This window comes from Leucoraja erinacea, chromosome 27, assembly GCF_028641065.1.
Source record: "Leucoraja erinacea ecotype New England chromosome 27, Leri_hhj_1, whole genome shotgun sequence".
NCBI lineage: Eukaryota > Metazoa > Chordata > Chondrichthyes > Rajiformes > Rajidae > Leucoraja > Leucoraja erinaceus.
In genome coordinates this window covers 19520151-19544757 of record NC_073403.1, presented here as the reverse complement: position 1 = coordinate 19544757, position 24607 = coordinate 19520151, and the positions used below count along the sequence as shown (strand labels likewise).

Below are 24607 nucleotides of genomic sequence, written 5' to 3'. Positions count from 1 at the left end.
GCTGGATGCTATTTAAATTATGTCTTGGGTTGACCGGTATCTTTACATAAGGTGCCAGAATTGTGAAAGAAAACAAGTCTGTAAATGCACAGAGCCATATTTTAATAGAATTGCAGAGACGATTCCAGAGGAATGACTTTGGTACGTACCTATTTAGCTTGCCTTGACTGGGCAAAATTAATATCTCAAATTTAATTGGGCTTTTAGCGTGCAGTTTTTCTTGATTTTTATTTTGAGTATTAATGTTTGTATATGTGTTGGATTAGGGTTCGATTTAAACCAACGTATTATATGTTAGCATGATGGATAACATTTCAATCTTGGCTATAGGGATTGGACAAAAATCAAACGTTTACATGCACATATTTTCGACGGGATCAGTTTGGAATCAACTCTACTTTCTTCCTTTCATCTATCACTGGGAATTCACTTCACTGTTGCTGGGCAACATGTCAAGCTTTGTATTCAATTGTATTGGAAACAACTTGCTAGGTTTTATTCCACAGTGACTTCAAACCTTCAATCTCGACTACAGTGCTGTGAAGGGAAACGGCAATAAGAGAATGAGAGCATCACCATCTCCAAAAGCCTTACTACCGCAAAATAGAAAAAATGTTGTTCCTCCTCCATTGCTTGGTCAAAATCTCGAGCTCCCCATCTAATCCCACTGCGGGCTATTCTTGGCACTCAAACTGCTGTGATTCAAAATGGGATTTATCACCATCATCTTGAGGATAATTAGGAATGGTCAACACCCACAAAGAATGGATTAAAATATGTTCAAGGACCAGGAACTTCTTTGGAGTTTGACTGAACATTTCATTGAACATTTTCAGAGATTTGTGGCGTCGACGATGATACTAGGTCGATAATAACAGACACATTCATGTTAGGGTAAACTCGCATCATATGGTTTATTTATAGTGGAGAACGGTACAGACACAAAGGTCCAGGTCCATGTGGAGACACAGTCCTTCATCGACTGTGAGAAGGTACTGGTGATCTCAGGCTAGTCCTGGCAACTTAATCTTTGCCTCGGAAATAAGGCGTAGGCAATCTCATGCTCCTCCCAGCAGCTAACTCTGGCCTCGAGGGGGCTCAGGCGGTCCCAGGCTTGTCCTGGTGGTTCGGTCTGCTTCCTAGCCTGCATAAAGAGGGGCAGTTGGAAGGTGGAAGTCTTCCATCTTCTTTCCCTTTTTTCCTCTCCCTCCCTGTCTGGAACTCCCTTGATTTATAAGGAGTAGGGCTGCCGAGCTACAGGTGAGATGATCCAATAACAGCTAATTAGACTCGGGTGTTTCTCTTTTGACTGGCCTCGGTTCTGCCCAGGGTACTGTGCTCTCTGGCAGCGAGGCGTTGTTTGTCGTTGGCTTCTCCTTGCCTGTCCGCCAGTGACTGGGATCAGAGTGGCCCTTGGAGAAGACTGGTGCCCGTGGCAAAATGTAACAGATTTTAAGCAATAAATCACTATATGAAAGTTTAATATCTAAAGTTGCAGAACGTATCCACTACATCGTAGGACTGATCATCTAATCTGTAATGAAAATAATACAAATGGTTTACAAATTGGCCTGAGATGTCCATATACAAAGTTTCCTATACTGTCTTTGTGGGTGACTTACAATTTAAAAATAAAATCCCAGTGTGTTGTGATTAAATATTAGGTTAACTTACTGCAGGATACTAAGTCCATTAAATCTCATGTAGATATTATGTTTTATAATGAACTGGATTTCAATATCAACTATATGTTAAGAAAACTTAATTAACATTTAAACGTAAATGTTGAATAACAAAAATACCATTTCTGTGCAGGATGTTGAATATCTTTAATTTCAGTTGCTAATTAAATTTTCACTATTTAGACTATACTTTACACAAGCATCAGTGCTGCAAAACCCAATACAAATCTTTTAATTTATGTTGAATGTAACTAACTAGCAAATCATCAAACTATTTTGTATGATTGTCGAGGTTAATAACCAATGACGTACTCGTGAATTTCAGTTGCAAAAGTAGTGGATTTGAAGAAAAATCTTTTATTGAACAATATTAACTGTTTTCTTATAAAACGGCACATTTCATTGCATGCTTTTGTCAATTTATTGAAATCTGGAAATGGGCAAAGGGTGGCAAAGTGGGCCATCCCTCAACACCAGGGATTGAGGTGTAATCCTGATTTGGGGTTCTGTCTCTATGGAATTTGCACACTCTGTGAACATGTGGGTTTCCGATAGGTGCTCCAGTATCTTACCTGATCCCAAAATTCTCCATATAAATTAATTGATTACTGTAAATTACTCCATTGTGTAGAGGAATGACAAAGAGTTAAAGGGGAGTTAATGTGGGAGGAAATGTTGCAGGGCTACAGGAAAATGGTCTGGGGAAGGGTACCATTGGGATTATTCTGGGTAAGATTTTCTGAGGTGTCTTGAACATAGGTAGGGAGGGATTTAACCAAGGGTGATAGGATGGAGTTTTTCTGAGGTGTCTTGAGGGTTTCGGCCCGAAACGTTGCCTATTTCCTTCGCTCCATAGATGCTGCTGCACCCGCTGAGTTTCTCCAGCTTTTTTGTGTAACATTGGGATTATTCTGCTGGGATTCAACATGGATCTATTGAACTGAATGATCTCTTCAGAGGTACAATATCTGCAATAGAAATTACTATCAATTCATTGTGTTCCTTAACTAATTTCTTCTCAGAATGTCCCTCTTCTAGTGGCAAGCCCAACCATAACGATGTTCTACTGATTAATTTAGCTTATGTTTCGGATGTTAAAACAATTAATGATCGCACAGAAACTCCACCACCCTTAGCTTCACTGAATGTTAGCAAGGTAAGAATCTTAACTGAGAAATAATAACACGTTGAATTTTTTGAATATGTTTTGTTTTTCTTTGATGATACTCAAGGGAAGAATAAAGATTTTGCCTGTATGCATTTAAAATAATCCAGGAAGCCATTTGAACCTGAAATTATTGTTAAATTAATACCAATTTTTTCAATTGGACATATTATGAATTTGCACATAAAATTCAATGCAAGTATTTTTTTACCGAAGAAGTCGGATTTTAAATTTGCATTATTACAAAAGGACCAATGTCCAATAGTTATTTATTCTGTGGATATGTGAACTGAAAAGACTAGGATGGCCTAATACACTTAGATCTGTTTCTTTACCAAGCAGGCAGTAAAAGCACCTTCTCTAGATAGCAATTCAATTAATGTACCTGCTATAAACAAAATATACATTTTTGCAGTAATATTCATTTTTGTATACAGTTCAGTACATGTTTCACTATACATAAGCACTTGAATACATCTTAGATAGCGTCTCAGATACAGTACAAGTGTATAGTAGTAGTACATTGAGACAGTATACAGAGTCGCCAGATTTGGCACAATTTCCAAGTCTCAGTTCTAGGTGTAGAGTTCTTAACCTGGCCATAAAGATACCGTGGTCCTGCTGGGTCAGCCCAGCCTAGTGTGACCGTTGATGTCTGCACTGCTGCTCCACTGCTCTGTGCATTGCCCGGTCCACGTTTTCAGCCTCTTGGTGCGGAAGCTGTAGAGCCTCCAGTTGACTACTCTGCTGTTGCGGTGCACAGCACTGCCTCCTGCAGCATGTCTGCTTACCAGTCCTGTCTGATTCCAACTCCGTCTTTGGTCCATCAAGCGAGCAGGGATCCGGCTCGGTGGCTTCCCTCTTCGGGTGTGTTTCCTGTTCATAATTTTGTATACTTCTATCAGATCTCCCTCGTGTTTAAGTTTAATAAAACATTTATATCTGTGAATTAACTGAGCAATCTACAATCAAATGAGAAAAGCAATCCCTCTGTCTAACCTCTCCTTGTAGCTAATGCTCTGTGATCCATGCTTCATTGTGGTAAACCTCTTCTGCACCCTTTCCAAAGCCTCCACATCCATCCTGTATTGGGGTGATCAGAACTGCATGCAATACTCATGTGTGGCCTAACCAAGTCCTATAAAGCTCCTTCATGATTTTCATGTTCTTATACTCAATCCTTTGACCAATGGACGGAGGTTTTTGGGCTTCTCTCACGGTTTGGGGATTTCTATCATCACGCACTTCGCCTGTACACACACCCTTGCTTGATTCATCTGCCATTTCTCTGCTCACAAATTTAAGTTTTCTTCAGGCTTGGTAATGAGTTTTGCGTGGCCTTTGCAGTTCTAGTATCCATAAGCTGATGCTATTTGACCACTAGCATTTATTTTCCTGACATGACTGCAGTCTATTGTACTACGAGTCATGCACTTTTAAGATTCAATCCAAAATTGGCAGATTTCCTTATAACCTATCTGATGATTCCATGAATCAAATATCAGTGTCATTTCGCAATGTATGGTTAATTGCAGCATTAATAGTTATTGAATTGTGATCCCGAGCTGGAGCCCTAATGGTAGATGCAGACACAAAATGCTGGAGCTCTACCATAACTCCTTTATGGTAGAGAAATTCTAATTTAGCACAGCGCTTGAATTGAATTAGGCCATCCTGGGAGTTACGAGTCACACATCTACTGGATAAATGGACAACTGAAAATTAGTCGTCTTGCCAATTTTTTTACAGATAGTAACTGTGAATATTTTGCGTTTGTTTTATATGCACACATTTGTAGAATGTCTCATGGAAAGTTTTGACATTTATTTCACAATTTAATTTCAAATGATTGCCTGTTTATTCATGGCATGGATTACTTCATGGATTAAATGGTTTGCATTTAATATCTTAGTTGTGCTCGTGATCTATCTTAATTTTTGGGGGGGAGAAGGAAGTGGTGTGGATCCCAATCATTTATTGCATTATATTTCCAGAATCTTCACCAGTTTCAGAGCAATGCATTCTTTCACTTTTACTTTCTGAATCAAATCATTCTTTTTGTTTCTCTACCATAAGGTGACTTTGGTAATTATTGTCCAGCAACTGGCTTGAAATAGATGCACAATTTATGATGTTGAGGTCTGAAAATCACAAAAGTCTTCTAGAAATTTAAAATTATTTTATCCTGTTTTCTCAGTACCTGCTCTAGTTGAACACCTGCTGGAATCCCATTTTCCTTTTAAAAAAATATTTTGTGTTTTGTCTCCTTTGTAGAGTGACTGGAACTTCTAATTCCTGTAAATATACAGAAAATGTTAACTATGAGAAATTGTTCTTTTGTTTATTCTCTCTAACCCTTCTATAATTTAGATGTTAGTTTTATAAATGATTTTATTCAGTAGAAAGACAAGTATTCTGATGTGCATTTTTAAAGCCACTATTTTTTAATATAAATTAGACTGTTATTCTCATTCATCTCTTTCTTGCTGATATATTTTCATTCATGCATAATTTGCACATCTCTTCTGTTTCCAAAACATTCATCTTATCTCAGTTTTTTATCTACGTACACATTTCAGCAAAGATCACTGAAACACTGTAAAAAATGTCTCTGCTCTTGTTTATTTTCTCTTGGATCAGCTCAGCATAGATGAGGAACTAATTTGCAAAAATATTTGAACAGTTTGGTTGGAAATTAATTCTTATGGTGGCTGTACAAGAAGAACGACACCTGAATGTAAAGTGTTGTGTTTAATGTGAAGCTTTATCAAGCAAAATAAGAATTTCACAATGTGTAGTAAATTCATGAACCCTGATCGACTTTAAGTGACGGTTTAGTGAAAGAGCAAAACGCATGATTTTGTTTGTCAGGTCACTTGATCATTTTCATCCATTTGCTACTGTTGCCATTACTTGAAAGATTCTTGTAAGCACAAATTAAATGTATTATTAAACTTCAGAGGCTGAGAACTTGTCAGTGAAGGCAATATCTTTAAAAAGCCTCAATCACCCCAATCGTAACTGATGTGAGGTTTGGAAATCTCACCATCTCAAAGATGTGACAGTGACATTTAATTATGGTCAATTTTCAGTTATTGAACATAATGTTAAATGTTGACTTCATATTGTGAGTTCTCATTATATATCTTTTGAATAATGATAGGGTTACACGGCACACCATTTAAACCACAAGTAGTAATTCCTTTTTAAGAAAAATCTTTGAGAATCATTTTCAGTGCAGCAATTCCTGAGATGTTTTGCTTGGTGGCCTAACCATTGGTTGATTATGCTTTTAGAGGTCTTATAAACATTTCTATTGTACAACAGAGAAAGCTGTAGAATTGATTTCTCTGAATTAACAGTGTTCTTTGCATGATGAGATGGGCTTTGTCGTGATTTGAATTTGCATATCTGAAGATTTCAAAGAGCGTGTTGTCATGGGCATTTCTCTTGTATCATCTCCCAGTTTCCATAGACAGCATGAAAAATATATTTAAATTCTCAAAAATTAACACACTCTTTGAGAGAATGTTGTTCCATTTTTATATTTAGTTTAGAGATACAGCACGGAAGCAGGCCCTTCGGCCCACCGGGTCCTCGCCGACCAGCGATCTCTGCACATTAACACTGTCCTACACCCACCAGGGACATTATTATTTATTTATTTTTACATTTACCAAGCCAATTAACCTACAACCTGTACGTCTTTGGAATGTTGGAGGAAACCGAAGATTTCGGAGAAAACCCACGCAGGTCACAGGGAGAACGTACAGACAGCACCCGTAATCGGGATCAAACCCACATTCGCTGTAAGGCAGCAACTCTACCGCTGCGCCACTGTGACTGCCCAATTTCTAAATATTCCCTGGATGAGTTTGTACGATTACTTTGTCAGTAACTTTCAGTGGTGTGGTTTGGCTTTCTGTAAACTCGAGTGATGGCTTAAGTTGTTTTGTTTGTTTAGAGTTGTGTTCATAATTATTCATTTGTATTGCAGAAATGAGTGGAAAAAGTAGCAGAGGTGAAATGATGTTGACTCTCCAGCAGTTTTCAGTTTTTCGCATATAGGATTGGTTTAAATGTACTTGTGAATATAGTGGAAGAAACCATTTTTGAGAATTCATCCACCTATACATTTTTGCAGTGTGTAATGAGAGGATTAATAAAGGGGAACATTAAGAAATGGCAGACTAATTAAATTCAAACTTTCATTCTCTCTTCACAAAGAAGGATGCAAATAATTTTCAACGAATGTTGGAGAATATGGCAACAGGTGAAATTTGTATCGGTAGGAAAACAGCATTAAAAAAAATGAGACTAAAAGACAAATCTCCAATGATGGACTGCATCCCAATGCATTAATGAAAGTGGCCTTAGAAATGGGGGTTTCATTGGTGGTCCATTTCCATTATTCTCTTGACTCTGCAAAACTTTGTAATGATTGTTATTGGGTAACTCCTGTAACCCTCTCCCAATATTTAAAAAAAGGAGGCAGAAGGAAAATGGGGAATCTTAGACCAGTGTAAGTGGTGGGAACAATGCTGGAGTTTCACTGCAAAATGTGTAATATCATAGCACTTGGAGAAGAGTAACAGGTTTGGGCAATGTTAAAGTCGATTCAATCTGTCTGAATTTTTGAGGGTGCAATGAGCAAAATAGATGAGGGAGAACTGGTAGAGTGGTGGATTTGGGCTTAAAAAAAAAGTTTGGTAATTTTCCATTTAAGATATTAGCATGCAAAATTAAAGTAATCTAATGAGGAAGGATCCTGACCTGGAACATCACCTATTCATGTTACCCAGAGATGCTACCTGACCTGCTGAGTTACTGCAGCACTTGTGTCTTTCAAGATTTCGCCATCTGCAGTCTTAGGGAGAAAAACATAACGTACATTTGGTTGTGGACAAGGTGCTATGTGGATAGAGAAGTGATTGGCTGACTAGAAACGGAGTAGGAATAAACTTATTTCCTGTATGACAAGCAGTGATTAGTCGTACATATTAGACAATATGACTAGTATGCATAATAGCAGTGAATACTACAGGATCCCAGTTACTGAAGGTAAACATGCAAATCTACATGTGATCAAATGGTAAATGATAGCCTAGCCTTACCAGAGAGTAGATGTGAATATAGGAGTACTTACAGGAGCCATGGTGAAACTGCAGTTTGAATATTGTGTGCATTTTTGGTCTTGTTTAAGGACTTGTTTCTATGTTTTAACTGTGGAAAAAAATTAGTGAAGGCTTGCCAGGCTAATTCTGAGGATGGCAGGATTCTTAATATAAGAAATTGAATTAATTAGGTTTATTCGATTCTTAATATAAGAAATTGAATTAATTAGGTTTATTCGATAGACTCGAGAAGAATGAGGTGTAAGAAGGATGTTCCAGATTCCATAATTTATCATTTCAAGAAATTGTCCTAAATTGTTTTTATGAACTCATCCCCCAAGCTACTTTTAACAAGTTGACGCCTACTCTATAGTGGTTTAAATCCACACAATTTGCATATTTTCTTTGCTATCAGTTTCTTCATAGTACTCTGCACACCTTTGCTGCTGTTATTTGACCAAGCCGCTTGTAACATTTTGTTTTTGTCACTTTATTATTCTTCTACAGGTATTAAGTCAGGTTCTTAAGGTGTATCTTTATCACTGTGATGCATGTCTTTACTTGTTATTGGGGCTACCCTTTTTTTCTGTCCTTTCCAAATGTCAAGAACAGTAGCATATTTAATTTTCAATCCCATTCACCACATGGTCTAAATCAAAAACATCATTCTCTTTTCTGATGAAGCGTCATATATGTGAAACTTTAACTGGTTTCTCTTTTCATTTTTCCTGTTTGATTGGCATCAGTTATATTTTGCATAAATTTATTTTCAGATTAATCTACTTGAATTCAAATATCAGGTTAAGCATTTCATTCATTAACTTCATTCACTGCAATTAATGTTTAAATTCCCTGTCGCACTCTTCTGACCAATATCCAGAATACTACTTGGCTATATATTCTTGAACATTTATAAATCCATTAACTCCTTTGCTGTCTTTTTATTTATAACTTTTCCTGCAGACCTAGCTGTTTTAATCACAACAACTTTTAATATAGCCTTGTTATAAATGGTTTCTACCCCAAGCTCTTGCACCATCCCTTGCCCCTGACACCATTATCTCACGATCAAAGCCACTGTCACAGATCCATCCTTTCATTTATGGATTTAACAAGGACATATTTGACTCTGATAATTTGTACATCGTTTAGCTAAAGATCCATCGATTATTACCCTGTATTTTAAATTGAATCCTTCTGACTGTTCAGAAGAACCCCAATCCTAATTGTTAATATTGTTATATTAAATTCTCACCTTCCCACTTTCTAACTGGGATGATATTTTAAATCTGAGCAACAAAGCTTCTAGGATTCATGGTTGAGAAGAATGTGTTTTATCCTGACTATTTCTTTCTACCTCTGCTTTGTTCATTTAAATGTCCTCTGTATCTTGGTGCTAGTGTTATTCTCCCATGAATCTTTCTTGCAATGCAGCAGCTGGTGACGTATCTTTTAAATTAAGTCAAAGGAATACCCACTGTATGCTTGGTCCTAATACTTGCCTTGGGTATTTCTGTTCCAATGTCTTAAAACTGGGCTAAATGGGGAGTTGGATTCTGGATTCAGTCAATGATCAGAGATGGGAGAGCATCATTAAAAATTAGAAGATAGACATAAAGTACTGGAGTAACTCAACGGTACAGGCAGCATCTTCTCTCCAGAGACCCCCTCCCCATTCAGCCCGGAGGTTTTAAGACATAGGAGCAGAAATATCCATTCAGCCCATCAAATCTAATTCAATTTAAATCTAAATCAATTCAATTCAATCTTGGCTGATCTATTTTTCCCTTTCAACCCCATTCTCCTACCTTCTGCCCCTAACCATTGATCCCTTGCTAATCAAGAACTTATCAATCTCTGTTTTCAAATAAGATTACGTCAATTACATCCTCTATAGTGTCTGTGGCTATGAATTCCACAGATTCACTGGCTAAATGAATTCTTCATCTCCATTCCAAAGGTACATTCTTTTATTCTGAAGCTATACCCTCTGGTTCTTGATTCTCGCACAACTAGAAACATCCTTACCACATCCACTATCTAGGCCTTTCATTATCCGAGATGTACCCCTCATCCTTCTAAACTCCGGGTACAGGCCTGGAACCTTCAAATGCTTCTCATAGGTTAACCCAATCATCCCCTGGATCATTCACATAAACCTCCCATGGACTCTCTCCAACACCAGCACATCCTTCTTCAGATATGAAGCCCAACTACTCACAAAATTCCAAATGTGGTCTGGCCAGTGCCTTTTAAAGCCTAAGCATTTCGAAATGTATACCAACATTGCATTTGCCTTCCTTAATATCGATGGGTTGAGGCTTCCTGGATCAGGCTTCCCGAACAAACACTGAAATGTCTACACCAGCAAATTGAGGAAAGCGTACAAAAGGATTACAATCTTTTCTGCAGCATGTGCTATTGCTCTGAATCTTACTGCTTCCAACTAACACTCGGTGCTACAACTTAACACTTGTATTAATATTCAATCAAGCCTTGATGATGTATATAATTAATTTTAGATTTAAGCTAGCCTTATTAATTTTAATAGTGTAATTGTCATAATTGCCTTCGCTAGTTTAAATTACAGCCCTATCCAAGAGAACAAAAATAAACAATAATGCCAATTTGTCATGTCACTGGCTTGTTGATTTTATTTTTTAGAATCTTGCATGTGTTATGTCTCCTGTCCCTTTATGTCTTCTCTTGTGTGCTCTCAACAATCTTATTGTCAATATGTGCTTCAAATCTAATTTACTTTTATAGATGTTAAAAAAACAGTACTTATTGCGATGGGATAAATCCTCTGAAGTTCTATGCACTCTGGTAACAAGAAGGTTAGCTACAAGACTATTTGGGGGGGGTGGGGGGTAGGAGGGATGCTGTTATTTCTCCACTCACTTAACAAAGAATTTTGCCTGACAGTTTACTGAGCCAAGTAAGCCCCACAACTGACCAAATTAGGCACAATGGATATGTTATTTTATTGGTATTCTGTCAAACTCGATGCAGTGATTTATGTCATTAGAGAAAGTATTTTCCTCTTTTCCTGATGTTGATGGCACTCTGAGATTATTCTGCGGATGATTTAGTAATTAATCATTGTTCACGTAAACCCCCCACGCCGGTTATGTGCCAGCAGGTTATTTGAATGTAATCGGCAATGCAGTTGAACTTGATCTTGATATTTGTATGCATGTGATTTATGTTAGGCATAGTAGAATAGGAAGCAGAATCAAGGTCCATGTTGGTTCACCTGTTTCATATTGTGGAGTCATGGCATCTGTATGGTTCTGTTGTTGCCTTAATGGAAATCTGACTTGGAATTGAACCTACAACCTTGCAGGTGTGTATTGCCTCTTGGGAGGAAATAGTAGCATCCGAATCACTGCATCAAGCTGTTATTTATTGCGCAAGATCATTCTTCATACACAGACAGATATGTCTGTTCCCACTGCTACTTCCTTGCTCTTTTGCTCTTCCATCTGAATTCTTGATTGTGATTTATTTTCAGCTCTTTGACACATTCCACTGATTTTCCAGGATATTTACTTTTAACCATAGGTTTGTTCACTGTTCTTTTCCGCTAATGCCTATCATTTTTAAAAAAAGATTTTCCTTAAAATATGCATCCTATTTCTATCCTCTGGATAAATTTTAAAAGTGCATTGACATTTTGCGCAGTTCATGGACCACATTTTCCAGAAAGTCGAGAAATATTTTTAAATAAGCATGAAATTCATTTGCATATTGACACTGCATGCAAAGCGTGTGCCTCTGGCTGGATGTAGATCTTTTCTAATGTATAAACTAATTAGATTAAATTCCTGCAAACTATGTACAATATATTGCTGCTTTTACAGTAAATATAGTTTTGGCCATTACATGGAGGATTTTTTTCACAAACCACAGCATTTGCTGATACTCGCCGCCCATTTCATGTACGTTAGTTCTGAACTACCTTTTTTTTTTTTTTTTGGCTCATCCGTCTTCAGAATCTAGCTCTCAATGAGATGTTTAAAATTTGATTGTGTGGTGATACATTTCGATGAACTATACACTTTTAAGTTTTTTAATTCAAAATTTGTTAAAAATCAGGAATTTGCCATTTCAATTGTGGTCTGATTTCCTGACTCCTGACAACTGGTTTCAAACATGTTTTGTCCTGATGGAGCAAGTATATGAATTGAATTGGCAGAATTGAATTTCCTAACTGCAAGTTAATAGACAAAACATTCGTAAATGCTAATGAAATTTTATGCTATGTTTTCTAAGTCTCGAGTAAACTAGATCAAATGCTGTTTGGATTAAGTCTCGTTTTAATTTGCACTTTTTCATTTTCATTGCCCTGATGCAATACTTAGATATCTTTTAAATCTTCTCCTTCCTGGTTCATTATTCTAACAAATCTTACTGAGTATTGCACATTTTAAGTCCAACAAATATAACAACAGATCTTTCTTGCATTTTTAACAAGTTATACCAGTTATGGTAGGACCGGATACTGCATTTGTCGATTTAGATTTAACCAACTTTAATAAGAGTTTGTTGTCTAGGCTCATTTTGTTTTTTGGTATTGCAGCCAAATCTAGATCTGTACATATGGTAGATAACATTTGGCTTCTCCTATGTTTCCACACCTCCCATCTCTCGACACCAAATTGCTAATTGTGGTACAACTACTACAGCATTCTAACAACATTTTAGCTTCCAATTGACAGAATGGGAACTATACCTTAGCTCAAGGTTTATGTTAACTTGCTTTTCTAATTTGGTAACCTTGTATGGAATATGAGATGCTCTAAGTATGGTCTACTCTAAGTATCAATCTTATTGTCAGTTTATTCTTCCACATTTAGTCAAATTGCAAGCGCCACCTAAGATTTTTTTTTAAATGACCACCTTGATATTATTTGAAGAAATGACAAAATATTATTTTTGATAACACAGCTGCACAAGATATGTTTAAAATTACCATAAAAGCTTGGTGATGACATTTTCAATAACTTGCAATTTTTCAATTGCTTGCAGCATGATGACAACTTGCTTGTGGTGGCAGAAAACTCGGATTTAAATTGTTATTTTATTCCTAGCTTGCCAACCGGGCACGGACAGAGAAGGAAGAGAAATTAAGCCAAGCATATGCAATTAGTGCTGGAGTCTCTCCAGAAGGCCAGCAGCTTTTTCAGACTATCCATAAGACGTAAGTTCAGTTTTATTAATGATTTATTTCATAAATAATTTAGACAATTGTTTCCAATTCAAAGAATTAAAAAGGTTGTGCTATGAAATAACAGTTGTTTAAATGGGGGAAACAAGGTTTTCGGAATCTCCTCAAGTAAAATCATTAAATACATGCCCAAATTCATCCCTGTTCTATAGTGCTAACCACTATATAGTTGTGTCAGAACCTGTTAGCGTATCTTCCTTTTTGAACTTAATGTCATGAATTTTGGAAGCAGTGCACATTGCATTGATGTTACTGGAGAGCAGATTGAGTAGTTCCAACCAGGGATGGACTTTCACGTACTGATTCTGTTAAAAAGTATATATTTAAAATTATTTCTATGTTTTGATGTAAGATCGTCACCCATTATCTATATCAATAAATTGATAATATTTGCTTGAAGCTGAGACAAGATAGAAAAGTTGAAACCTAGCCTGTTCTGCTGGAAGAATATTATTGTATAAATTAGTATATTTTAAAATAATAGTTCCTTTGCATCATTCTGTCTCTGATAATAAATCTGTTTTAAATCTGTAGAATTGAATTAAGTAATTAATGAATAATATTAAGAGTTATGAATGTGCAATAATTTGTTTAATTCCGATCCTGAGGGCTGATTATCAACAAGAATGCTTGATTAATCCTATTATTACGGGTGTGGTAATATCAGCTATTTTGTTCTCCAGGGTGTAGTTTTTTTTTTCAAGATTCAGAAGTATTTAATTGTCATATGTACTGGGAACAGAAAAATAATGTTCTTTCTTGCTACAGCTTTATATGCCCATTGATGCAATCACACAACAAATAAATATACAGTATGTACAATATATATTGTAATCAATAATACTATAAATTAATAAACAGTAATGAGGTAACCAGACCATAATGGTGCAAAACTGAAGTATGTAGTCCAACCAAAAACTAAGTAGTAGATCATTGGTGAAATTGTGTTATGCCGTGTGGTTCAAGAGTCTGATGGTTGCTGGGGAAAAAACTCTTGAATCTGGAGGTCATAGTTCTTGGGCTACTGTACCACCTTCCCATTGTAGCAGCAAAATGAAAATGTAGCCAGGGTGGAGCACGTCTTGTATATTAGCTGCCTTTTTAAGGCAACGCCTCTTGGTAGTATCCCTTTCGATGATTGGGAGGTCATTACCATGATGGACTGAGGAATGTCTATTACTTTCTGCAGCTACCTTCTTTCCGGCATTATGAGTTACTGCACCATGAAGTTATGTAACTAGTCAGTATGCTCACTAATGTATAACTGTAGAAGATCAATAGAGTATTTGTAGACACACAGTCTCCGTGATGAGCTTTTTGTAATTACTTCGACATGTCGAGCCAAGGCAGCGATATGCATGTTTGGGAACTCTCTCCGCCACCAACCTGTCAATGAAAATGGGTTCATGGATCCTCTGATTTTCCTTCCTGAAGTCAACATTCGGATCCTTGTTAATGTTAAGAGTAAGATGGTTGTCTGGCACCTTTTAATCAGATGTTCCGTCTCTCTCCTGTACACTGACTCATCGTTATCCATTATTTATCCAACAGCGGTATCACGTTAAATTTACAGATTCCTTTGGAGCTATGTCTGGCTGTACAGTTGGGGGTATAGAACAAGGAGAGCGGGGGGTGAGCACAGCCATGTTGTGCTTCTGTGCTGATGGTCATCAAGGCGGAAGTGTTGTTGCCAATTCTTACTGAGAGACGAGTTCCCTGAGTTTGATAGATTTGAAGGGATGATGCTGTTGAACGCTGAGTTGTAGTTGAACAGTAGTCTGATGAGCATGTGCTTATTGTGCAAGTGATCCAGTGGAGAGCTAACAAGATTGCATCTGCTGTTGATCTGTTGTGGCAGTAGGCAAATTGTGGTGAGTTCAGGTTCTTGCTCAGGTAGGAGATGATGTGTGTCATAACCAACCTCTCAATGGGTGTGTGTCCCACTGGTCGGTCGTCATTGAGGCATATCTCCTTGCTCTTCTTGGACACCAATATTATGGATGTTGCTGAAGAAGGGTCTCGACCTAAAACGTCACCCATTCCTTCTCTCCAGAGATGCTGCCTGGCCCGCTGAGTTATTCCAGCAATTTGTGTCTACCAATATTATGGATGTCCTTTTAAAGCCATTGGGGACCTCTGAACTGAGAAGTGGGAGGTTGAAGATGTCTGCAAAAACTCCCGTCATTTGGTCCACGCAGGTTTAATGAACATGGCCATGATATTTATTCTTAATAAAAAAACATATTTGTTTTATCCTTGTCGTTTTTGTCTTTGCCTTCCGGCTCCTGGCGCTCTCACTGTTTTTCTCAGCGCCTCTCAATTTTACTCCCCATCTTTCCTCTGTCCTAATATTTAGTTTGGAGATACAGCATGGAAACAGGCCCTTCGGCCTACTGAGTTTGCACCAACGAGTGATTCCCTGTACATTAGCACTATCCTCCACATGAGGGACAATTTGTACCGCAGCCAATTATCCCACAAACCTGTACGTCTTTGGAGTGTAGGATGAAACTGAAACACCCGTGGAAAACCCATGTTCTCACGGGGAGAACACACAAACCTCTTGCAGACAGCAGCCGTAGTCAGAATGTAACCCGGGTTTCTGGTGCTGTAAGGCAGCAACTCTACTGCTGTTCTGAAATTGTACATTTTTGAACAACTTGTTCTTTTGGCCCTTTGCCCACTTGTTTATTTATGCAGGACACTTGACAGCCACATGCATTGTAGCTGAACTTGAAGCTAATTGTAATGATATGCATGTGCATGTCAGGCAGGGCCTACTGCATAGAGATTGGAACCAGAAATATGCCCTTTTTTTCCACCCTCTCCATTGAAACCTTGTGCTGCTGCCAATTAGAGCTCTTAAGAGGTAGTATTCATGGTCTACGTGTGCTGCTTGTTGGATAATCTGCTCGGGGGAATGCTTTGGTGTTCAAGTTTGTTTTTAAGCTTATACTTTACCTTGTTTTTTTCTCTCTTAAAAAAAAAACTGGTATCTGCACAATTTCAATTTTTTAAGCTATAGCATACTATTCCTGGACTACTTATACCCTGTCTAGCTGGTCACAAATAATGTAGCTGGATAATGGGAATTTTCTAAGCTTAATCACCCGACAGCAATAAAATATCAGTTTTATCCTGAGGGTCATTTGAAGTCATCTCACTGACATGAATTGTGTGAATACAATAAACTCTTGTTTCAATGGACCTCCTTAACAGATTTTGGTTATAGTGGACAGATCTACCGACCTTCATCACCAGGCCGCATTGCTGATTCTGACCCATACCACCTCCTCAGCCATTTCCAGGCCAGGCTGTCCACGCCACCTCTGGCCCACACTGCTTCCTTGGCCGCTTCCAGGCTGCACTGCTGACCCTTACCTGCACTCCAACCGTCTGTGGGCCGCAACCAATGACTCCGCCGATCCTTGCCTCTCCCTCGGCTGCCTGCCATTCAGGGCCATCAACTCACTTGAATTCCAGACCCAGTTAAGGACCGAGAATCTGAAGAACGTCACCCGTAACGTCACCCATCTACGGTCTCCAGAGATGCTGACCTGCTAAGTCACTCCAGCACTTTTGTGTCCTTTTGTGTATTTGGCAACAACTGCAGTTGTTTGTTTCAATTTATACAATGATAATTCCTCCTTGGTTATAGTAGACAATCAGCAATAACGGTCTATTATAATGATATATGACCCATTTGATAGACACTTATTTGGAATTACACATTTTCAGTATCTTATAGGGGAAAATAGTTAACATTTTCTTCAACAGTAAATTAGATTCCACCTCCACTCTTAGAATTTTTTTTAACGCCTACTGTCCCCACAGATTTAAAAAAAAAATGGAAATACAGTAAAGATCATCTGGCATACTGTACAACACTTTTACCAGAAATTTCACTAGATTAACCATTTCAATAGATCTTCATGAAAGCACTGTGTTCCTGTCGCATAATCATTGCTTGTACCTCATGATCGAACCAGGCCTTGATTTTCCTTTTTGCCCACACTTTGCTTCCACCCCTTGATGAAATAGGGACATGGAAGAATGAGGCAAAAATGGAAAAGATCAGTGTAAAAGTTTTCAAGATTGTTGCACACTCCAGGAATTTGAACATATAATAAGTTGGCATCACAGTGCAGCACCGAGTGAATGTTTCATTGTTCGTGTCTTTCAAGTAAGTGAATTAAAAAAGGCATATTGCGACATGTAGGCTGCACTCCTACTATGGGAGCCAATTTTTATTCCTTAATTTACACTCATTTTATTTGGATTTACATTGTGCACAGACCTTGTTGCATTTGCCTGCACAACAATATATATTTGAATTTTCTATTTCCTCCAAAGACAACAAGTGGTTCTTTATGAGGTAATAAACGATAAGAAATAATTACATTAGTGGCCTTTAAGAAACTTTTAGATAGGCATATGGAATGGACGGATATGGATTGTGTGCAGGCAGATAAGCGTATGTCTTGGCATCTGTTTGGCACCGACATTGTGGGCCGAAGGATCTGTTCATGTGCTGTATTGTTTTATCATGGCTTTGTCTGGTGTCTTGTGTAGGCAAATGACCATTTGGGAAAGAGTGCACAGGGTGGTTATGGAACAATATCAAATGTTCTGTCACAGGCAAATAAAGTTCTGTTATAATTGCTGGCAGTTTTGCAAACATTCATCTTTTTTTTCCCGTCAACTTTTAAAATATTATTCTGCTGTCCTGGACCAGTGTTTCCGCATCAATGAAGGAGGCTAGCACCAAGGTAGTTTGTATTCCCACTCTGCAAATTTGACTTGTTGACAAATGCGAGTACAAAAGGTTATTGTGCTTTGCTTTGATATTGAAGAAATTTTCAACTGTCAGTTGATGTTTGAAATTATTTGGGTTGTGATTAATGCATGATCCAGCACACTTAATTATTGCATCCTTTTTTTAGCATCAAGGACTGTAAATGGCAAGAGAAGAGCATAATCGTCATGGAAGAAGTTGTAATTGTACCACCTTACCAGGTTGAGAACTGTAGAGGGAAAGAAGGAAGCGCATTAAGTCACGTACGCAAAATAGTAAGTACACGTACATTTTCTCTCTTTTCTGTTTTCTAGCCTTATATTTGACCGCGAAAGCAGGTAGCCGAGCAAATAATGTGCAATCTTTTTTGTTGGTACATAGCTCACTATGGCTACTTAAGGTCAGGGATCCATTGTGTGACAAATTGCTTTGCCAATAGAGAGCGAGTTTGATTTTTTTTTTTAAAGCTTTAACACCCCCGATCTTACAAAAAAGATAATGCAAGAAACCTTCTGTTTGAGTGTATTTCAATGTTTCACTTACTTTATGTGAATTGTTTTGCAAACAAAGTTTTACCACTTTGTGACAGTAGTGCTTGGAAAATCACCTGCTTTATTTTTAGCTTTCACTATCATCTTCACTGCTCTGCAGTCAGTTGGAGAAAAATTGAGTAGAAGGTAGCTGCCATGTACATTGGACAAAATGAAATGGACATTGGGGTGATGGGTAGAAGGGAGTGAGAGTGAACATTTTGCCACAAGAGACTCGAGACTAGATGCTGGACTTGAGCATAAAATAAACTGCTGAAGGATCTTATCAGGCTAGGCAGAATCGATGGAAAGAAATGGACAGGTGATGTTTTGGTTCAGGACCCTTCTTCAGATTGGATACCAACAGTTTTTCTCCAATTTCTTTGTATTCACCAAAACTCATTTTATATTGGGAAAATATCAACTGTCCTTGAAATTTTGACTTTACATTATTGAAAAAAAATGTATCACCTTCGTTCATTTTGAACATTTCCTCTGATGTGACATCGACCTCATCGCGTGCTAAACATGCAGCAGAAGTGCATTATATTCATTATTTTGAATGACATTGTATTAGTGCCCAATGACTGAGGATAAATGTCTAACCTGAATTGTCTTTGCATGAAGGCCTGATCTGCAGTTTTCGTTGCTTCACTTGTATCTAGACCAGGGTTCTCCAAACTCCAAACTAGACCAGGGGTCTCCACATCCGGCCTGACACGAGGTTTAATCCGGCCCGCAGCAAGCTCTTAACACGTTCCGTGCGGCGGGCTGTTTAGCGGGTTCTGTGGTATTGCAGCTTTAGAGATACAGCGCGGAAACAGGCCCTTAGGCCCATCGAAGCGACGCCCGTACGCACCAGCACCATCCTACACACATTCGGGACAAATTCAGTTAACCTGCAAACGTGCAGTGTGGGAAGAAACCAGAGCACCCGGAGAAAACCCACGCAGGTACAAACTCCGTACAGACAGCACCCATAGTCAGGATGGAACCCGGGACTCTGGCGCTGTGAGGCAGCGACTCCACTTCTGCACCACCGTGCCGCTGCTCATGTGTTGCAAAAGCAAGTTGTGCGGGGTGGGGAGTGGAGTAAGATGAAGGGGGGGGGGGAGCTAGTTGGCGGCAGCATCGTTGTGTAGCGGATTCCCCCCCCCCCATGCTATATTCCCCCCCCCCATGCTATATTTCCCCCCCCATGCTATATTCCCCCCCCCCCACGCTATATTTCCCCCCCCCACGCTATATTTCCCCCCCCCCCCACGCTATATTTCCCCCCCCCACGCTATATTTCCCCCCCCACGCTATATTTCCCCCCCCACGCTATATTTCCCCCCCCACGCTATATTCCCCCCCCCACGCTATATTTTTCCCCCCCCACGCTATATTTCCCCCCCCACGCTATATTTCCCCCCCCACGCTATATTTCCCCCCCCCCCCCCCCACGCTATATTTCCCCCCCCCCACGCTATATTTCCCCCCCCACGCTATATTTCCCCCCCCACGCCCCCCCCCCACGCTATATTTCCCCCCCCCCCACGCTATTTCCCCCCCCCCACGCTATATTTCCCCCCCCACACGCATTTTCCCCCCCCCACGCTATATTTCCCCCCCCCACGCTATATTTTCCCCCCCCACGCTATATTTCCCCCCCCCCCACGCTATATTTTTCCCCCCCCACGCTATATTTCCCCCCCCACGCTATATTTCCCCCCCCCACGCTATATTTTCCCCCCCCACGCTATATTTCCCCCCCCACGCTATATTTTTCCCCCCCCACGCTATATTTCCCCCCCCCCACGCTATATTCCCCCCCCCCCCCCCACGCTATATTTCCCCCCCCCCACGCTATATTTCCCCCCCCCACGCTATATTTTCCCCCCCCACGCTATATTCCCCCCCCCCCACGCTATATTTCCCCCCCCACGCTATATTTCCCCCCCCACGCTATATTTCCCCCCCCCACGCTATATTTCCCCCCCCCCACGCTATATTTTCCCCCCCCCACGCTATATTTCCCCCCCCACGCTATATTTTCCCCCCCCACGCTATATTTTCCCCCCCCACGCTATATTTCCCCCCCCCACGCTATATTTCCCCCCCCCCACGCTATATTTCCCCCCCCCACGCTATATTTTCCCCCCCCCCCACGCTATATTTCCCCCCCCACGCTATATTTCCCCCCCCACGCTATATTTTCCCCCCCCACGCTATATTTCCCCCCCCACGCTATATTTCCCCCCCCACGCTATATTTCCCCCCCCCCACGCTATATTTCCCCCCCCCACGCCCCCATATTTCCCCCCCCACGCTATATTTTCCCCCCCCACGCTATATTTTTCCCCCCCCCACGCTATATTTTCCCCCCCCCCCCACGCTATATTTTCCCCCCCCACGCTATATTTCCCCCCCCACGCTATATTTCCCCCCCCCACGCTATATTTCCCCCCCCACGCTATATTTTCCCCCCCCACGCGCTATATTTCCCCCCCACGCTATATTTCCCCCCCCCACGCTATATTTCCCCCCCCACGCTATCTTTTCCCCCCCCACGCTACGCTATATTCCCCCCCCCACGCTATATTTTCCCCCCCCACCCTATATTTCCCCCCCCACGCTATATTTTCCCCCCCCCACGCTATATTTTCCCCCCCCACGCTATATTCCCCCCCCACGCCCCCCCCACGCTATATTTCCCCCCCCACGCTATATTTCCCCCCCCCCCTATATTTCCCCCCCCACGCTATATTTCCCCCCCCACGCTATATTTCCCCCCCCCCACGCTATATTTTCCCCCCCCACGCTATGTTTTCCCCCCCCACGCTATATTTCCCCCCCCACGCTATATTTTCCCCCCCCACGCTATATTTCCCCCCCCACGCTATGTTTCCCCCCCCCACCTATATTTCCCCCCCCACGCTATGTTTCCCCCCCCACGCTATTTTCCCCCCCCACGCTATATTTCCCCCCCCACGCTATATTTTCCCCCCCCACGCTATATTTCCCTCCCCCCCACGCTATATTCCCCCCCCCCACGCTATATTTCCCCCCCCCACGCTATGTTTCCCCCCCCACGCTATATTTCCCCCCCCCACGCTATATTTCCCCCCCCCACGCTATGTTTCCCCCCCCCGCTATATTTTCCCCCCCGCTATATTTCCCCCCCACGCTATATTTCCCCCCCCACGCTATGTTTCCCCCCCCACCGCTATGTTTCCCCCCCCCGCTATATTTCCCCCCCCCCACGCTATATTTCCCCCCCCCCGCGCTATGTTCCCCCCCCCCACGCTATATTTCCCCCCCCCCCCCACGCTATATTTCCCCCCCCCCCTATGTCCCCCCCCTATGCTATCCCCCCCCCCCCCCCCACGCTATGTCCCCCCCCCCACGCTATATTTCCCCCCCCCCCACGCTATGTTTCCCCCCCCCGCTATATCCCCCCCCACGCTTCCCCCCCCCACGCTATGTCCCCCCCCCCCACGCTATGTTCCCATGTCCTTCCCCCCCCGCTATGTTCCCCCCCCCCCCCGCTATGGTCCCCCCCCCCCCCCCACGCTATGTTCCCCCCCCCCCCCCCCCCCGCTATGTCCCCCCCCCCCCCCCCCCCCCCCCCCCCCCCCCCGCTATGTCCCCCCCCCCCCCCGCTATGTCCCCCCCCCCCCGACGCTATGTCCCCCCCCCCCGACGCTATCCCCCCCCCCCCGACGCTAGTTCCCCCCCCCCCCGACGCTATGTCCGTCCCCCCCCCGACGCTATGTGTCCCCCCCCGACGCTATGTCCCCCCCCCCCCCCGACGCTATGTCCCCCCCCCCGACGCTATGTCCCCCCCCCCCCACGCTATGTCCCCCCCCCCCGACGCTATGTCCCCCCCCCCGCGCTATCCCCCCCTATGTTTCCCCCCCCGACGCTATGTCCCCCCCCCGACGCTATGTCCCCCCCCCCGACGCTATGTCCCCCCCCCGACGCTATGTCCCCCCCCGACGCTATGTCCCCCCCCGACGCTATGTCCCCCCCCCGACGCTATGTCCCCCCCCCCCCCCGACGCTGTTCCCCCCCCCCCGACGCTATGTCCCCCCCCCCCCCCTATGTCCCCCCCCCGACGCTATGTCCCCCCCCCCGACCCCCCCCCCCGACGCTATTGTCCCCCCCCCGACGCTATGTCCCCCCCCGCCCCACCCCCCCCGACGCTATGTCCCCCCCCCCCGACGCTATGTCCCCCCCCCCGACGCTATGGCCCCCCCCCCCCCCCGACGCTATGTCCCCCCCCCCCGACGCTATGTCCCCCCCCCGACGCTATGTCCCCCCCCCCCCCGACGCTATGTCCCCCCCCCCCCCCCCCCCCCCGACGCTATGTCCCCCCCCCCCCGACGCTATGTCCCCCCCCCCGACGCTATGTCCCCCCCCCCGACGCTATGTCCCCCCCCCCCCGACGCTATGTCCCCCCCCCCCCGACGCTATGTCCCCCCCCCCGACGCTATGTCCCCCCCCCGACGCTATGTCCCCCCCCCCCCCCCCGACGCTATGTCCCCCCCCGACGCTATGTCCCCCCCCCCCGACGCTATGTCCCCCCCCCCCCGCTATGTCCCCCCCCCCCCCCCCGACGCTATGTCCCCCCCCCCCCCCCGACGCTATGTCCCCCCCCCCCGACGCTATGTCCCCCCCCCCGACGCTATGTCCCCCCCCCCCGACGCTATGTCCCCCCCCCCCGACGCTATGTCCCCCCCCCCCCCCGACGCTATGTCCCCCCCCCGACGCTATGTCCCCCCCCCCGACGCTATGTCCCCCCCCCCCCGCTATGTCCCCCCCCCCCCCCCCCCGACGCTATGTCCCCCCCCGACGCTATGTCCCCCCCCCGACGCTATATCCAGTCCCCCCCCCCCGACGCTATGTCCCCCCCCCCGACGCTATGTCCCCCCCCCGACGCTATGTCCATCACCCCCCCCGACGCTATGTCCCCCCCCCCCGACGCTATGTCCCCCCCCGACGCTATATCCATCCCCCCCCCCGACGCTATGTCCCCCCCCCCGACGCTATGTCCCCCCCCCCCCGACGCTATGTCCCCCCCCCCCGACGCTATGTCCCCCCCCCCGACGCTATGTCCCCCCCGACGCTATCCCCCCCCCGACGCTATGTCCCCCCCCCCCCCCCCCCCCCGACGCTACCCCCCCCCCCCCGACGCTATGTCCCCCCCCCGACGACCCTATGTATGTCCCCCCCCCGACCGCCCCCCCCCCGACGCTATGTCCCCCCCCCCGACGCTATATCCATCCCCCCCCCGACGCTATGTCCATCCCCCCCCCGACGCTATATCCATCACCCCCCCCGACGCTATGTCCCCCCCCGACTATGTCCCCCCCCCGACGCTATGTCCCCCCCGACGCTATGTCCCCCCCCCCCCGACGCTATGTCCCCCCCCCCCCGACGCTATGTCCCCCCCGACGCTATATCCATCACCCCCCCGACGCTATGTCCCCCCCCCCGACGCTATGTCCCCCCCCCGACGCTATGTCCCCCCCCCCCGACGCTATCCCCCCCCCCGACGCTATGTCCCCCCCCCCCGACGCTATGTCCCCCCCCGACGCTATGTCCCCCCCCGACGCTATTTCCCCCCCCCCGACGCTATGTCCCCCCCCGACGCTATGTCCCCCCCCCGACGCTATGTCCCCCCCCCCCGACGCTATGTCCCCCCCCCCGACGCTATGTCCCCCCCCGACGCTATATCCATCCCCCCCCCCCCGACGCTATGTCCCCCCCCCCGACGCTATGTCCCCCCCCCGACGCTATGTCCCCCCCCGACGCTATGTCCCCCCCCGACGCTATGTCCCCCCCCCGCTATACCCTATCCCCCCCCCGACGCTATGTCCCCCCCCCCGACGCTATGTCCCCCCCCCCGACGCTATGTCCCCCCCCCCGACGCTATGTCCCCCCCCCCCGACGCTATGTCCCCCCCCCGACGCTATGTCCCCCCCCCCCGACGCTATGTCCCCCCCCCCGACGCTATGTGTCCCCCCCCCCGACGCTATGTCCCCCCCCCCCGACGCTATGTCCCCCCCCCCCCGACGCTATGTCCCCCCCCCCCGACGCTATGTCC

At 44.3% G+C, this 24607-nt stretch overlaps 1 protein-coding gene across 3 annotated transcripts in view; it reads left to right on the top strand.

Moving 5' to 3' along the window:
- Positions 1-24607, top strand: part of LOC129710327 (protein LSM12-like) — a 37118-nt gene that overhangs the window by 4900 nt on the left and 7611 nt on the right. For all 3 annotated transcript variants that reach the window (XM_055657242.1, XM_055657241.1, XM_055657244.1), the window contains exons 2-4: positions 2705-2838; positions 13055-13164; positions 18135-18261. In XM_055657242.1, coding sequence (XP_055513217.1) covers positions 2705-2838; positions 13055-13164; positions 18135-18261 — 371 coding nt within the window. The remainder of the gene's footprint in view (positions 1-2704; positions 2839-13054; positions 13165-18134; positions 18262-24607) is intronic.